Below are 18,332 nucleotides of genomic sequence, written 5' to 3' on the forward strand. Positions count from 1 at the left end.
CACTGGCCTTTGTTTACTCAGGATTTTGCTCTCCCTGAGGACTTCCTCACAAATCCAGTTATTTCAGAGAAGCTGAGGCTCCTCTGAGACATTTGGCTGGGGTGAAGCTGCCTCTGACCCAGGGGAACTCCTCAGCAGGTGGCAGAGAGCTGCCCTTCCTACATGTCTTTCAGGAGTAATCTGGTCCATGCTTTGCAGATCAAGCCCTTCTCAGCACACATCTCATGACATTCTGTGCTTGTGGAGCACTAGGTTCAAGCTCACAAAGCAAAACTTGCTTTTCCCAGTGATAACCAGATAACAAAAAACAGGAAAAAAAAAGTAACTAACTCTTACGGGAATATTCATTCACATGTGGCTTGAAGGCTCTCCAAACAAATTCTTTCAGTCAAATAAATGAAGATCTGAAAAGATATTTTCTGTTTGCACCTCTAGGAGTTGTCTTTTCAAAAGGACAGAAGGGGAAAGAACACCAGAACTGGGCTAAGAGAAATGTCAAGCACTGCTCCATGCTAAGTGGCTGGAAACAGTTCTCCCTTCAATGCCAAAAGAGAAATGAACCCCTCAAAAAATTGAGGACAGAAGTCTTGGAATATCTTAAAAGCTGCCTGGACAGCTATTAGATTCCACTACATGCTGTCTCTCTACTAATTCAGGCAGTAATGAAAATGTATGACACAATTTCAGCTGAGAAAAGCGGGGATAAAAAAATAAGAGGTGGAGAAAGGTAGAAAAGATGCTCCAAAAGCCTCCCCTAGGAGAGAAGCAGCTCTTTGGGCTCTACCTGAGGGGGATGCTGCACTGTCAGAGGCTACAAGGTGACCCTCTGAACTCCAAGAGACACAAAGATTTCTCTCCTGATGTCTTCCTAGCAGTGAAGGACCATCATCATGTTTATTCAGATATTTAATAGCATGACCCAATGTCAAAAAAAGGGGGAGCAGAAACTTGTTCCCTTACACGGAGGAAATTATGGTTCGTGTGACTCCACTCAACTCTTGCACTCTGGGCAAGAAGAGGAAAGGTTCCATTCCCAGAGGTGCCCTCTGTCACCCCCTACATACCACACAGATTACACACTGATGATGTTCATTGTACTCTTCCTTTACTCAGCCAGAGCAATTACTCATTTTTCTGGCTGTGACTGGCAGGGTGGTCAGGAGCAAGCTGGATTTCCCTAAGGCTTCACTCCTACTTCAGCTGCAGAGGCAGAGAAAAGGTAGAAACCACACCAAACACTAAACCATGAAACCTTTTTGCTACTGAAGTTTACATCAACAGAGTGGCAAGATTCTCTCTCATTTTCATACACAGCCTTTACTCTGACACTGGCCATGAAGTTGACTACTTCCTTCTTTTTCAAGAAATGCCCTATCAAGTTTGGTTTCCTTCTACATACACACAAACACTTCAGTGTGGGGATCAGAGCATCTCTGTGTGCCCCCACACAATGGGGTATTTCAGCAGCTCAGAGGATTAGTTAGCTAGAATACAGGATATGAAGATAGTCTGAAAAAAATACAAGGAGTTATGACATAGTACAATGGCAGGAATAAAGCAGAATTCTACTCCTCTGTATTCAAAGCACAGACATCACTGAAATTCAAAGCATTCAGAGATAAAAATAAATCCTTTCACCCATCTCACTGGCAAACATTCAAAAGCCTAACAATAGGAAGGAAGTGACCTCAAGCTTAACCTCTTTCCTGAAAATCTTATTAATCCTCCTCCATAAAATGATGTGCATTTCATTCCCACCTACCCCTCAGGTTTCACACACGTGGCAGCCCCATGGCACAAGCACTCCGTGCAGCATGGGTCACCCACAGCTCACCTGGAAGCCAGATCCTCCACAACACCTGGGTGCTTCTGCCATGTCCCACAGAACACTGGATACTACAAGAAAGGCCTAATGTCAGGCAAAAAAAAACCCATTAAGCTAGAGAAAAAAACACTACATCAGCTCTAACAGATGGTACAGCGTGCCCTCAGACATGAAGACCATGAGATATTTGATAATATTGCTCAAAAGTTGCTACATCTTTGGAAAATGCTAAAAAGTCACCTACCATTTAGTTCACTGAGATCCAGCTAGCTGTGTGGGGAGGTAAATGCAGTGTCTGGGGGTAAATGCAGTGTCTGGGATGCTTCCACCTCCTCCTGAAGGAAGCATCACTAAGGCAAGAGCTGCACCATTTCTCATGTCAACTCCCAGCTGATGGTGTGGAGCAAGTGGTGTCTGCAGGAGCTGGAGACAGCCTGTTCTCCAGGGGGAAAGCCAAAAGCAGGAGCACTGGGCAGGACACAGCTTGGGAATCTGTAGTCAAGGCCACCAATGGCTATTGAAGATGGGACTACAACAATAATCTCACATACTGCACTAACTCAGTTGGCTCTCATATTATAAATATTAGAGAAAAGCTTTAAGCAATATCCTGAGGAAAAGGGGAACCTGCCTCTCTCCTGTAGCCTCACCCTTGACACTTTCAGAAATCTTCTGGATTTGGGGTTGGTTTTATTTTTTGAAGCACTTTGGTTTGTCTCACATTGTGTTAAACTCTTACACAAACCAATCTTCTCAATCTCAATTCCTCCTCAGTACACTGCTCTCTGTCATGCTCAGCTCCCCACAATGTCCCCAAACACATCCCAACACTCCCGCAACCTTGTAGCCTAACGGTGATACCTGCTTTTAAGGGTAGTAAGTCAAAGAAAAAAAAAACAAAACAGCCTCTGCATATAGGTATCCTAAAGGCATGTTATTCTGGGCCAGGAATATTCAGCAAATCCAGAAGCACAAGCTATTTTTCCTAATTAACTGTAAAAGGTCATTTTGGGGGGTAAATACTGACAGAGCTAAATTTTAAAATAAATAAATAATAATAAAAAAGAGAGGCTCTAGCTAAGCTTTTCTGTGTTCATCTGCCAGTCTAAGTTTACTGTGGAATGTTTTTCATCCTTTTTCCTCTCCACTGCAACCTTATATGGTGTCAGATAAGCACTTGTTTGCTGGCAGTGCCTGAGCTGCTGAGCTTGCTGGAGCTGCCCTCAGAAGAGGACTGCAGCTTGCCCACTTTCATCTGCAACCACCTTCCCATCACAAGCCTTTGCCAGAAGACCTAGAAAATCCAACAGAAGTCTTCCTGCTGTAGAAGACATGATACCAGCAAAGCTTTTTTTTTTTTTTTTTTTTGTCAACACAGCCTATCCTGCCCCCGGATAAATCGTGTTGATAAATAAACATTACCAACAAGAGCACAATTTTGCCAGCACAGCTGCACTTACAGAGAGGGCTTTCAGCATCTGGTCATGTATGCAGATACCCAGTGCAGAAAGGTACCCCCCTGGAGAAAATGGGGGGTTTGCTTTGTGGCTTGTTGTTTTGTTTGTGTTTGGTTTTTTTCCTCCTCAGATATTTCTGTAGTGGAAGCAGTGGAAATCCCTGCAGGAAGGGGCAGGTGGTTATGGCAGCCTTGTCGAGTTTATCACTGGGGTCAGTCTCTTTCCTGTCCCTCCCTTCATAGCCCCAAAATGCACTTGGAATAATTGCCATAAGATTGTTGTAATTCAGTCTGCTGCTGCTCTCTGAGAATGGCATTTTAATTTTCTGGGAAATTGGGATGTTCAGGCTAAAGTTTGGACTGCACAGACTGGCTCGTAATACATAGGAAATTAGACTGAATGATGTAATGGTCTCTGGGTTTAATTATGGTAAAAGTGATGCTCATTTGAGAGCCACTGCTAGCTCAGAAGCCAACCTTAAATACACTCTATTCCATGTATAATTCTCCTCTGGGTTACCCTTCAAAAAAGGTGTTTTTCTTGTGGAACTGTCAGCAAACGCCACTGCTCAAACTGAGAACCCTTCAACCAGAGTCAGGATGACTGCCTGCTATTTTTACTTTTTTTGTTGTTTTGTTTGCAAATCTAAAAATAAAACACCATTTTGAATCATTATGAAATATACATCTGCTCTTTAAACATCACACGCATCACCGAAACGCACACGTGTGAAAAGCCCAGCAGGCCAGGAGAGCTCTTGAAAAGACAGAGGTTATTTTAGAGCTGTATCTTGAGACAAGCTGCATGTGCCTTTTGTTCTATTTCTGTTTGTGAAATCCTCAAATCCTCAGAAAACGAGTGCTCTGCAACTCTCCACCAGAACTGCCTGAAGCATAGGTTTGAGTGCTCACCATTTTCACCTTCCTCACTATGCCTCACCTTGGCTGCCCATGAAGCACAGAACATTTATTACCAGCCCCTAAGTCCTGCAGCCTCCCACAGAACTTCTTCTGGTTCCTTTCATTTTGCTGTCTTGCTCCCTTTTCCTTTTTCCCCCAGTCACTCAGACAGCAGAATAAATTAAAGCACTTTGTAAGGGATTTGCAGGAGCACTGCTATGATATTATTGAGTATGCAAGTGCTTTAAAAAATGTCATAAATTTTGCAGACACTTTTTGACAAGCATTGTTCTTTCTTTCCTATTTTTCTCACCCTCTGTCCTAAAATTATGATATATTGTAAGAAACTCCAATTCGTTGACAAAGATTTCAGGTTAATAAATTTACCAAGTCAAACTCCTCACCTGACAGGCAATCCTCAAAAATGCTAGAGAGCAAGAACTTATTATTGGTCAGAGTAATCAGCAATCATTTTTTTAAAAGCCTCATTCTAACTTACACAAATGCCACAAATTTCTCAGTTTCTGCAATAAACCTGACCTGGATTCACTGGTGCATTATGCAGCCGTGTGTTTTTCCAGTAGGATTCTAGCAGGCCTCTTCCTGGCAGAAATATTTACATCTTAGCAACTGTTAGGGATTATTCATACAGCACAAAGGATGAGCTGAGTCACTTCAGATCAGGGACTGTCACCTACTGTGTGTACAACACCTTGGCAGACAAGACCTTCCAGGCACCAAAAAGATTCAGACAAACACCAATCTCAAGCAGCTACTCCTGAAATGTAACTTCACAGTCGTGGCTCAACAAAATGAAGGAACCCATCAGCACAAGAGCTGTGTCATTCAGCAAGAGCCTGCACTTTCCAATTCTCAATTTGTGTCACAGTTTTCAAGGAAAGAGCCATGGGCCCAAAGAGATTCATGAAGGGTACCCAAATATTCTGAAGAGATTCAAGAAAAACCCTTAATTGTACACATGTAAATTGCAAGTCAACAAAAAGGGTAAATTCAGTAAATATATTTCTTTTCTAAAACTCAACAAATAGTACGCAACTCAGAAGAAAGTACAAGAGACTGAAGGTATCTATTTCTTCTTAAATCCCCCCATAAGCACGTCAGGTATCCTAATGAGCTGAAATCTCATTTGTGGGGAGCTCTCAGGCATGTAATGGGAAGGAATTGTTCCCTTGTCAGATGGCAAATTCTGCTAATGGCCACAGAGGAGAATAAGTGCAACCATGAAAACCACTGAAGTGTTTTACCTGCCCCTCGTGCACTGCCAGGTATGCCAAGTGGCTTTTTGTGCAGGTGAAAGCTTCAATCATTGAAGGTTTTCCATAAGATTATTTTTAAAAAGGATTAATTCATCATTAGCAATGGTGTAAAGTGCAGGGTACAAATCAAAGATCCTGTGGAGGTTCATTTAACCACTCAAACACTCCTGCAGTTTCAGCCTTTGTTTCTCTTAGTGTTTGTTTAAGTGCCCTAGATGCAATATACCCACAGAACAGATAAAATGCCCAGAAAAAGGAGTTTTCCTGCATCCAGCAGCTGACACCTAAGGAACCTGGAGGCCAGTTTGGGTTTTGCCTTCTCAAAAAGCAAAACCTTTTTTGGGTTTGAATGGGTTTGATGGGTTGAACCCTGGGGCTGCTGAGATGGCACAAATGTATCTGGATTTCCAGCCACATGGCATCCTTCAACATTGGGTGGAGACCAAGTGAAAGGAGCAGAAAGTCTGACCCTGGATTCCTCAGCTTCGCTTTTGATTGCACTTTTTCTTCTGACTGCTTGCAGTTTCTGACATTGTCTGATCAATAATCTTAAAAATCTGTTCCAGCCTTCTGAGAGCCACAGCATCAGCTGCCATTTCATTCTCAGTGTTCAAGTCCATTCCCACATCTAATACAGAAACACTTCTAAAAATGTTTTTTTTTTCCTTGCCAGCTCCAAGTGATTTCTCATTGCCTTTTAGCAATCCTAGTTTCTAAAACTTGTCAATAAAATATGTCTCTGCAGCACACATCTCTTATGGATCTTGTGGGATTAAATATTCCCTTAGCAGCTGTTACTTCTTAAGTTTATCTTCAATATTATGATCTGTTTAAGCAGGAATGCAAGCTAGCCTATTGTTGTCATCTCACAGCAATAAGTTTCTCAGGGAATTTATTAGAAAGTCAGAGTGCCTGCTGGTTTGGGATAAAGAAAATTATTTACATTTAAACAATGCACTTCTGTCATGCTCCAGCTTTTCAGTCATCTAAACCAAATGTAAAACCCACTAATAAAAAGAGGTAAGAATACAGGTTCTAACCCAAACAGGCATCAATGCTTCCCTCTTGTGCTTCTGTTGAAGCGTGAAACCCACTCATTGTGGATACCTCTGCAGAAGTTATTTCTCCTTTTTTACTTTACAAACCACAGAACCTCGAGCTGAAGTTGCATCCTCCTAGTTTATTTCTATATATGTATGTTTGCTGAGGCATCCCAAGGGCTGGTAAGTAACACTGTGGAAAACCTACAGGCAGAGAGGAGTAAGAGGTCAGCAGAAAGAGCACACCCAGAGCAGCTAAGGAAGGCTATGAAAGGAATATGCTGAATCACCCTACCCTGCACTACCTTTGTCACCATTGCCACTTGTTCTTCCCCCTCTGTGCCACACCATGGCAAGATCTAATGGCAGATTCCTTATCTTGCAGGTTTTGCCATCACAGGAAAGCTCTTCCAGGCTTCTTGACAGTCTCTTCACCTGAAAATTGTTTATTCTAAAACCTTTGTTCTGAACTGGTATTAAAGTAGACCTAAGCACTGTAATATCTTAAAAATTATTAATGGGGGCATTGCTGGGTTTTGACTTCAAATGTGCTGAGATGCTTTGCTGCTGCAAGAAATATTTCATATTTTTTGCTCTGACCAGATTCCTCCTCTTACCTACCTCCTGCTTTTGATTTAAGAATTCAAGATTCACTTTAGATCAGAGATGGATATTAATAATTAGCATAATTCATATATTATACAGGACAAGCTAAGCTCATCATGAAGCCCTGAAAAGCTATAAGAAGCAAAACATCCCCTCTAAAAATTTAATACTGAAATAAAGTATTTTCAATGTTCCAAAATCAGGTATTATTCCATTATTGGTATATCACAGCCAGCACTACTCAATGTGGTAGTGTATTCAGATTGTTCCAGAGAGCTTCAAAAGCTGACAGCATCTGTCATCTGTTCAGAGCTCTGGTGTTTATTGCTTGTGTCAGGGACTTTCTGTGTCACACACCAAAGCAAGGCAATCTGGCCAATTACTGCTGCATTCAAGTTCAAAGTTCAGACCTGGACCCAGATGTCAACTTCCTTAAAAATTCAGGCTCATCTGGTTTTACGTTTAGTTTGGATCACCAGAGGGAAAATCCCAAATCATGATGCTCAGTGGCCTCCTCATTTCTGTCCCCACGGTGCTGCATAATTCTGGAGAAGCAAACAACATCCCAGCCCTTTGCATAGCTCCTGTATAAGACACATACATCCCTAAAATGGTGTCCCCTCTTACTTATTTTTAAACTAACTACGTAGGATTCCAGTCAGTCAGCTGCCAGCTCTGTGACTCAGCAAAGCCCTGTGCAGAGAAAATCCCTGCTGGGGACTCCTGGTGCCCTGCAAGAAGGCAGGACAGGTTCTGGGCCTTCCCTCACACAGCAAATGCACCCAACTTCAGGTGACAGCAGGACTTGAAAGCATCAGAAAGGGCTCCCCAAAGCCAGAATGCAAATTGTTTGGTGAAATCAGGAGAGAAACACATGCAGCCTTCAGATTCCAGGAGGCTATTTTAAGAAAGCTGGGTAGTCCTCAACCCAGCATTTTGGCTCCTCTTCATTTATACTCAGATTTATACTGATTTATATTCATTTATACTCAGATTTTGGTGGCATCCTTAATTTTGCCTAAGAGATTTTCTGCCTGGCACTTGGCACATCTCTCACACCAGTACCTGGGCGTCTGAAAGCCAGCACTACATTTCTAACACCACAGCTCAGGTGCTTTTTTGGCATATTTTCTTCCAAATCCTTTCTGGAAACAGAGAATATATTGTAAATTTTCAGAATGGCTGTGATCCTCAACACAGGATCCTCTAGCCAGTAAGCAATTTATTTCAGGAGGTTGACTCATTTCCTTAGAGCTTTTTCAGCTATCTTGTGACTGAAAAAAATTCAGAAAATTTAGAAGTACTCAAGGAAATGAGCCAACACATCCTGGAAGAAATTCATCCAATACACACACAATAAGATAAGCCAGTCTTGGATTTCTGAAGGAATGAGCAGGAGGAAGTTCTAAAAGAACCTGAAATATTTTCTGTGGAATACAACGTTTGTTTCCCATCACCATAAGTCTCCTTATGCCCATTTGAAAAGCCAGATACAGCTAATTAAACAAAAATAAAATAAAGCCAGTTACAAAGCTTATCAAGCAGGTAAAAGTCATTTTTGTTGTGTTTTTTCCTTCTGCAAAGACAAAGCACATTCCTTTAAATAGTTTAGTGAATCTCCCCAGTATTTAAATTAAATATATTTCTGCCCTCATACCTCATGAGAAGTTCCCTTGAGATCCCTAGTGCTTACTCCTGGGGGAAGCACCAAGTGAGAAGGTACATGGAGACTTCCCAGACCAATAAAAGCAAAACTAAAAAGTTCATGGAGCTGGAGGGAAGGAGGGGGAATTAATCATTCTACCTCAAAACAGTTTTTGTGGGTTTTTTTTTCAGAATACCATAAAACTAAATGTTGATATATTTTCCGTGAAAATAATAAAAAGCTGAGTGGAAGAAGGAGAATTTGGTGAGGAGGTAGGAATTACACTCCATACAAACCAATGTATAATCCCCCCCCCCAGAAAAAACAACATAAGAATCAACCTGTTTTTCAGGTGATGTAGTTTCCTAGGAGAAGGTAATTTTCAGAATGAGATTGTTCAACTTTTGTCCAAGCACAAAGAAAACTGGAGTGAGGCTGGGTGGCAATTCAGATCCTTGACAAGTGAGCAAGTGGGACCTCTAGGGAATGAGTTAGTCTTGCTCCATTATTTTGAAATAAGATACTTTTAAACAGGCTCTTTTCATCTTTAGAGAATCTAAACACTCTAGTTTTAGCCAAAAGCACTTCTTTGATTAATTCATATTCAATGACCCCATCACAGCTTCAATTTGTTCAGAATAACTGGAGTTTCTGCTGAGTACCTACAAGACTTCAGTAAATATTCTTGAGCACCAAAATAAACCTTTGTCAAAGTAAGTGGTGGTTGATTTCCTAGCTAAGCAGAAGACTGTTTTCCACTGGAAATTAAAATGGCATTTTTTGCCAATGTCCTGATAAACTGGGTCTGCAGCTGCTCAAGTAAAAAGACATTACCTAAGTAATAGCAACTTACCAACCTATTCTTCACTACCTCTCATGGAGTAGATGCAGAAGAGTAAAAAAGGAGGGTGGAAGATGGACCATGCTACATCACCATCACTTCTTTTTAACTCCTACCAGTAAGTCCCTGGCACTCTGTAAGCAAAAAAACCCAGAACCTAGGATTAAATGCAACTTGAAAGAAAAGCTTGCCAACTCAGCTGCTCCCAGCAATGCAAGGAAACCCAGAGCATAAATAAGTCATCACAAAAAGCACAGTCAGGCTGTGCTCTCCTGTTACAGCAGCCCACAGATCCCATCCCAGCACACCCTCTGCTGCACATGGCAACTGAGCAGCTCCAGAGGTGACTGCCTGCCAAGGAGACAGAGCCTCTGACTCCTGCTCACACACTCCTCTGGGTTCCTCACTGCTCTCCCTCACCCCATTTGGGATGCTCAGCCAGCACAGAGCTGTTTGTGCTCTGGGGAGCAGAGATGCTCTGCCAGCTTAGCTCTGCTCAGCCAGTGGGCAGTAAGCAGCAGCACCAGAGACAGTAATCTACACTAATCTGAATGGCAGCAATTTTTATTTAACTGCTTGTGCAGGACAGGAGGAGTGTACTTAATTAAGAGTGCTGTAATTAGGGCTGCTTTTCAAGATGGAAATCTTACATGCTAATGACATGGAATATCCTAGCCAAACGGGCAGCAAAAGTCACAAAGCTGTCTGCATCATTTGGTGCACTGCCACTGACGGCAGGTGGGTTGTCTGTTGATTTTCCTTGTCAAAAGCAGATCACAGCTTTGGGCTTATTTTTTTTAAAGGAAACTGGAAAAGGCACTTCTCACCCTACTGCTCACATAATTCACAAAAGAAGTGTTGTTGCCTGTCCATTCAGTAGAATCATAGCATAGTCCAGGTTGGAAAAGACCTTAAAGCTCATTTAGTTCCAAGCCCCCTCCCACCAGACCAGGCTGCTCCAAGTCCCATCCAACCTGGCCTTGAACACTTCAAGAGATGGGGCAGCCACAGCTTCTCTGAACAACTTGTTCCAGGGTCTCACCACCCTCAGAGCAAATAATTTCCTCCTAATGTCTTACCTAAATCTCCCCTCTTCCAGTTTAAAGCCATTACCCCTTGTCCTATCACAGGCTACCCTCATAAAAAGTCCCTCCCCAAATCTATCTCATCAATTAAGTCCTAAAATCTTATTCCTTGTTAACTTTGGTAGCTCATTGCATCCTTAATTCAGTCTTGAAAGCAACTGCCTGTCTGCGAGCCCTACTATAATTCAGAGATGCATCAATGTTGAGAAACTTCTTTGAATGAATTTTCCCTCTCCCTGCAGGCTTCCATCTGCTGAACAAAGTCATGCATGAAACTCTAAACACAAATTAGAGTGAGCATACAAATATGTTATTTTTTTTTTGTTTTTATAAAGTAATTACTGGATATTTGTCTCAATGACAACAGTAAATGCCTGCTATTGCCCTGTAATCTTCCCATGCATATTTCATCTTATAAAGCCAAACACACTTAGGTTTAACTGGCTTCATATGTGAGAAAGCACTTCAGCATATGATGGCAAAGGTAAAACAGGGATTAAGATCCTGATATTCCAAGGCTCCCAATGCTTTCAGTTTTACTTTTCATGAATGACACTGAGGCAGGTCCAAGCATTCTGTTCACATCCATCAAATTTTCAAAATAAACTCCTTTACATTCAGTTAACACTCCACAGTCCTGACCTTAATTCTTCCAGACAAAGTAACAAATCTCTGTTTTATCATTTCCCCTTCTCCTTAATACAGGAGGTGGGAAATGTGTATGTTATTTTAATGGAAATTGTAAGCTTTTTTTTTTTTTTTTTTATTACTGCACAACGGATTCAGTTAATCAAAGGATTAATTCATTCCCAAGATCAGGACAGAAGTGACAAGGGCAGAGAACCCACCCATCTTTATATACTTTCAAGGGCTCCTGACACATCAGTGATGGAATGAGTGACAGAGACTGGAAACATGACCCAAGCCTGGACAGTCTGCCATGAACCCTGAATGAGCACAGGACAGAGGAGGCAGATCTCACTGTGAGTGTATGACCAGACCTTGAAACAAGGCTTTGAAAAGTGGGATTTGCTTGCCTGGGAACTGGCTGCCCACCAGAGTGAAAGCAATGGAATCCTGGATGCTGCTGGGCCAGGGAGACAAGAAATGTTTCCAATTCAGACATCTGTAAGCTTTGTTTTTCCCAAGGAGTAGAAACCAGCTAAGCACTGCTGGTTCAGCTGCACTTTTGTAGCACTTTCACCCCCCATCAGCACCTCTCCTGTGCCAAACTGGCAAACTGTCCAGGGGCTGGGGCCAACCAGGCCCAGATGAAATTTTTTTTCATACCAGAGGAGCTCTAAGATGGTCAGGTGTGGCCAGGCTCCAGAGCTTTTTTGTTCCTCAAATAGCAGAAGCTGAAAGATACATCTTGATGATCTTTGCTATCAAGATCAATACTGACACCTCCAGTAACATCCTCGGGTTCTAATTTAAGAACCTGTGTTTCCAAAACCAGCCTATGTTAAAAGGTTCTATTAAAGAAACTAAAACTTTATTGGCTTTATTTTCTATTATTGATGAGTCCTAGCATATTTCTCACATTTTTAAGTGCCACTGGTTTAACAATACTGGTCACATCCTTAACAGGCTATAATAAACACTCAGCTTATAACACTTCTCTATTAATTCAGATACTTTCAGTCATTGGTAAATCCATGCAAATGAAGGAGCCAAGAACTTCATTAAAAATTTACAGGAGGAATTCTAACACTGAGCATAATTCATAACCAATCCACAATCTATTACTTACATTTAACAGATCAATAGAAGAATTAATGCAATTACTTTTTCAATAGAGTCCTCAGTGACCTAGAAATAGCTGATTTTTTTCCCAAATTATTTTGGAAATACTGTGTGACATGTTGATGTGATGATGGAAAACAGCTCTGCAAATTGTCTTAAAAATATATATAAAAAAGAAATCCCCAATGGCTGATGACAAGCAAGGCAAAAGCAGCCTCCTAGAAGCCAAAGGCAAATACTTTACTAGGGAGCAAGCTGGGTAAAGCCTGACTCTTCTGCTCAGGAATATAAACCCATGGTTTGGAGGCTTTAGCAGCAGCCACATCAGGGAGTAATCACAAATTATTGCAGCTATACCTAGTGAAACTAATCAATAGACATTAAGAGCACTACTCAGAAAAGTACTCATATTACTAAAAAAAGAAGGAAAAAAAAACCCCACATGAATGATCAGGCTTTTCTGGAAGATAATAAAGTTATTCCTTTGTTCGTTTTCCCTTAGTGGAAACCAGCACAAGCTTCTGGGAATAAAGTATGTTAACATTTTATAATCACTCTGTCTAATGTAAGCCACTATTTTAAGTGTATTAAAGGCAGATTATGTGAAAGCTTTTTTTTCCTTTTAATCTTGTCTGACCCAAAATGGAAAGGCTCCAAGCTCCATTACCCTAGGAGGCTTAGTATAAAACCAGATCCTATCTAAATCGCCCTACATAGCTTTGCATCAGTTGTTGGGGTTTTTTTTGTTAAGTTTTGTTTTGATTTTTCTAATGCTATTGTGGATCCATGTTGTAGGTATAACAGAAAGCCTGTGAAAAGCAGCTGATGGAAAGAAATATTATGACCTTTGATAGCCAGCATTTTAAATGTGCTAAAGAATAAGGACATGCATCTCATAAATAGGACTGTAAATTAGGACATAAATAGGACTCCATAAATTAGGACAAAAATAGGCCAACCTGGGCAATTTGGCCATGGGAGTTAATCTATTTGAACAAAAAATAGGGTTTGCATCTCCCTCCTGATTTTTTTATTCTTTATTTTGCACTTTTTGGTTTCTTTCAGTATTGAGACTTCATGGTGAGCCATAAAACTCATCAAGATTCCACTTCCCTCAGCATCCCCTGACCAGTGAGGAGTCCACTTGCCACTCTGGAATAGTTTTTACATTCCAAGGAAGTCCTGGTACCCTGAGACTACAGTAGCAAGAAAAGAGGGATGTCTCACAGTCCCTTCAAACTGAACATCCATTTCTCTTGTCTGACTCCACCTTTGCACAGCCAGACACTCACCACAGGACTCCAGGGCCTGACCACTCTTGCCACAATAAGATTCAGATTCCTCTTATAGGAAAAAAATTGTAAGCTCCTATATTATTCCAAAATAGTGCTTGGAACAAGATTTTGAAAACATGCATGTATAGAGCAGAAGCTGGGTCAGTACTGGAGAGGAAAAGTTCATGGGTTAATAGGGTGCAACACGTGTTAGTTAAATCCTGTAGCCTTCTACCACTTCAAAAGATGAAAAAAATTTCAGTCTGAATCCTAGTTAAAAAAAAATAAAATTAAAAATTGAGAGAATGGACCTCTTCCTGACTTCTCATTACGACAGAAAGACTGAAAATTTACCTATTCTCTTCAGAGTAAGAACAGGTACAGTATCTGTACTAATTCCATCAGGTCTCATCACTTCCAATCCTCAGAAATGGTGCTGAAGAAGAAATGAGGAGCCCATTCCAGGCCAAGCTTGAAGCTGAATTCAAAATGATAAACCTCACTTATCATGTAATACTGCCTGATTTATAAAAGAAGAGACAAGACTCATCTGTAACATTTCCCCTTTGCCACTGGGGCACTTTTCTGTGGTTGTCTTATCTGCATTCTCCACGTATGTCACCTCTGGAGCTAGAAAGCTGCTTGAAAAAAAAACCTTTATGGACAAGGCTGTTGAAGAAATGTCATGGATACTTCAAAGAGCTCAGAGACAGTACAAACCCAGAAACAGTCAGAAAAAAAGTCTGTTTGCCTTTACAGAATAAGCTTTGTCCCTCACATTTGCTTTTCTTCTGATAATCCTTAGGAAGGCACTGGAAAAGAAAAAGATCCTCCCATACACAGCAGATCCTCAGGAAGAAAACAGAGCCCAGCTTAGCTGTACATGGTGATGGAAGAGAGGAAGACATGCAAACAATACTAAACCCAGCAAACTGGAACACTCCTCAAAATACAAAATTCTTAAACACCTGAGAGTGAATTCAGCAATGCCAAGGTAGAGCTACGGAGAATTTTTCACAGCTAGGTACTTGGATTTAAAAATGAAAGACCAAAAGGTACTGTAGAGAAGTATCCTGAGGACATTCTAATGAACTAATGTCTGGTAAAATATGTAGTCTTCCCTACAAAGTATTTGGTCATTTATGATTTCCCTCCCTCTTATAAAAAGAAAAATAAAAAACCAAAGCAAGAAATGAAGTGTGAAAAAAAAAACATCACCTGCACTTAAAAAGAAAATAAATCAGTCCTTCAGAATAAGATGATCCTGTCTTCCCTTCAAGCTTTTATCTTTTTTAAAGTGAAAATCCAGGCTCAGAAGCACAGACCTAACTGCTTTCTCCTGACAGAAAACTAATGAGAGGATGCTAATTGAATAAATCAATGAATGAGGAGGTATGAGTGCTGCTTCCCAGTGTGTCATTTTCAATTCCCTTTACAATGGGTGTATTCTACAAAATTAATTTGAAGTGAAAATGTACCTGGATTGCTTCAGACCTTTGCCAGATCTCCCTGTATTAATGCCTGAGCTCAAAATGATGCTCAGTTCTACAATTTCACTTTCTCCTCACTTGCAGAATTAACAGCTGCTTTTTCCCCCCACCAAAACACTGTTCCAGTTTCATAACAGCTAATTGTACAACCAACATTAAAAAAAAAGCCACAGGACTGTACTTGTCATTATGCAATGTGGTTTCTTTTTTGTAAACAGGAGCAAAAATAATTGCCTTCTTCTGTTCTCTTGAGTAAATAAGAAGTGAGTGTCCTCAACTTCCAAAGGAGTAAAGTGGGAACTGGGGGTACTTCACAGCAATTATTACAAAGGACTGAAAATCTCATATGAAGCCCTGTGGGATTTAACTTACTGTGTCTGTAAAATTTATGCAAATGGAGTTTTTTTAGATCACATTCCAACAATTTTTATCATTTTTATTTTTAAAAGATGCTAGATACTTGAAAGACTTTATATAAAAACTCTAAATCAAAGATAGGCAGGCATGCCTGTCAGGCTGAATATATCCTTACCTCTCTGTTGCAGAAAATGGGCAATTCCATCATTTAAAATGATGAAGCCCCAAGTCTTAAAGGAAAGATTCTGCTTAGATGTATTTTAAATCAGTAACAAAACTCTCCCCAGTGCTCATGGGCTCTAAGGGGCAAGCAGAGACAAAAGCTCAGTGTGAGTCAGCTCCTGGATCTTTGTTATTTAGCAAGAAACCAAGAACCCAACATTCTCAAACACTCTGGCATTACACAGTGGCATGATGGGGGGGTTTAGGCCCAAGGCTTAAATTTGGCTGCTCCTTAATAGGATTCTTGCCCTGTGATAACACTGTTTGGTACTTTCAGGGCTCAACAGACTGAAATCAGAAATATTTTTAACCATGAAAGTTGGATAAAAATAATTTACAGCCCACAACAAGGATTACTGAGAGTTTCACGGAAAGATGCTGCACTTGAGCATCTTGAACACCAATCCTGAAGTGCTGTAAACCAAGAAAAGAAAAAAGCAAGGGGAAGAGGTGTCAAGCTTTTATTGAGATGAAGCTCTCAATGTATTTAAATTTCAATATTTAAAAATTTAAATTAGAATGTTTAAGCTCCATTTAGCAGTCTGTGCATTTCACAGCAAGGATCACACTTCAGTTGCTAATGCTGTTGGGAAGATTTGTTTCTGTTTATTATGGAGACACTTCATTTAGGTGGCTTAAATGTTAGCACACACCCACAGTTCATTCCAGGAGAGAATGTGGCTCATGCAGCAACTCCAGGAAAGCTTTTATAAGCAGGTAAGCACTGGAACAGCACAAGGCAATACTGCCCAGTCTGTGGAGATGCAGTAATGTTGGGAAAAAAAGAAAAAACCCCCAGTGAGAACTGGAAACAGCATCTACACAGCACAAAACAGGCTGGGGTTAACAGTTCGACTGGATGACCTAAAAGGTCTTTTCCAGCCCAAACAATGGTAGGATTTTCTGACTAAGTGATGCAGAGACAGAACACCTTAGAAAAAGCTGGCCCAGAAAATGTCTCCAAAACCCTGCTGAGCCTGATTTCATTGCATTAAGCTTAGTCCCAGCAAGGACACAATTCCAGTCATCAGATCTGTTTCCACCAGTTTCTGCTACAGCTGCTTTTGGCAGGTTCAAGTGACAGCCCCACATTCTACACAAGTAATTAGGTTCAGAGAAGCAGCATGATTTTGAAACGAATCAACCAACCAGACCCACTTACTGAGCACCAGTTACATTCAGAGAGTAATTTTAGTGCATGTGAACTGGATTCCTTGAGAAGACAACTAAACCCCAAGTGCCACTACAGCTTCCCACCAGCTATGCTCCAGTTCCTACTGGGACATAAACACTGTCCTCTGCAGAGCTCCAAATCACACAGGCAGCAGGGATGTTTGGATCTAAGGACCTAAGGACCACTACACCATGGAAAATCCCAACATAAATAAGCTGCTGGGTCTTAGCACCAGCTGCTTTGACCTACTGATCCACTCCTCCTCAGTCACTTCATTTGATCATGCATACTCTGCCCACAGGCCCTTCCATGCCAGCCTAAAGCTCTTCCCAGCTCCCTCCTCTGAAATACCCTGAACATCACATAAAAAAAAGCACAGAGAAGATGATTTCATTCTCACTCCTTCAGAACTGACACAGCTGCAGTTTGACAAAATCACATCGTTGCACGAAACAACTTTTCCCAAATGTTAGAGTTGACTTGTCCAAAGAACTGTGTAAACATCAGGCAGTAAACATGATAAGTTACACAATGAACAGGGCACCCCCAATTCTCCAGCCTGTAGAGCAGCCACCAGCAAAGCTGAAAACAGGAAACCAAAATCAAGTTTCTTAAGAAGAAAGCATTTTTCATTAATTTTTAAGAAGAATGCATTTCATCTGCCAGCAGGTCACTGTGGAACCAGATCTACACTAATTAGAATCATGTTTTTATATAGTTCACTGCACTAAGAAAAGGAAAGAGAAATCCAAGGTAATGCTCTGCAGTTTTACCTCAACTTTACCTTCAGATTAATTATGTAGCTTGCCAGAACACACACCAGAAAAGTATCAAGTGGCAAAGAGCAAGAAACACCCTGAAATATTGTAACATTGTTCTCCTGACTTACCTATGTGATAAAGTCCGATCCAGTCCGTTGGATCCACTTCCTCCTTAATATCCCAGAAAATGATGAGGTTCTGAGATTGCCCCAAGGTGTATTCATACATACTGGCTGTCAAACTGGACCTGCTATCCGAGGTGACTAAATCAGTGTCACTGTTGGCACGCTGCAAGTTCATGTTCTCAGGCATGGTGCCCTGAGATGCCAAACTCTGCAGGTTCTCTGGGCTCAGCGTGTACCGCAGCTGGGGGTTGCGACGCCGCACGAAAAGCAGATGTTCTCGGGCTGAGCTGGCCATCTCCTCTCCACTGCTCTCACTTCACGTAAAAAAGTTGTTGTTTGAAGATCTGGCATGAGAAAGGAAACCAGGGAAGTGTTAAAGTTAGAGAGCAAGTTATAAATTCGACTATTAAACTGAAAGGAAAAAGGGCAAAATGTTCCCCCGAAGCCCAAAACGAACTGAGTAAAAATCTCTGATTTCATTGCCCTCCCACTGCAGCCACCTTGATGT

At 41.1% G+C, this 18,332-nt stretch overlaps 1 protein-coding gene across 1 annotated transcript in view; it reads right to left on the bottom strand.

The window, feature by feature from the left end:
* Positions 1–18,332, bottom strand: part of HECW2 (HECT, C2 and WW domain containing E3 ubiquitin protein ligase 2) — a 128,744-nt gene that overhangs the window by 67,630 nt on the left and 42,782 nt on the right. Inside the window, exon 2 of the mRNA XM_030453895.1 lies at positions 17,828–18,168. Within this exon, the coding sequence (XP_030309755.1) occupies positions 17,828–18,119 (292 nt within the window). The 5' untranslated portion in view covers positions 18,120–18,168. The remainder of the gene's footprint in view (positions 1–17,827; positions 18,169–18,332) is intronic.

Source organism: Calypte anna, chromosome 7 (assembly GCF_003957555.1).
Source record: "Calypte anna isolate BGI_N300 chromosome 7, bCalAnn1_v1.p, whole genome shotgun sequence".
Classification (NCBI taxonomy): domain Eukaryota; kingdom Metazoa; phylum Chordata; class Aves; order Apodiformes; family Trochilidae; genus Calypte; species Calypte anna.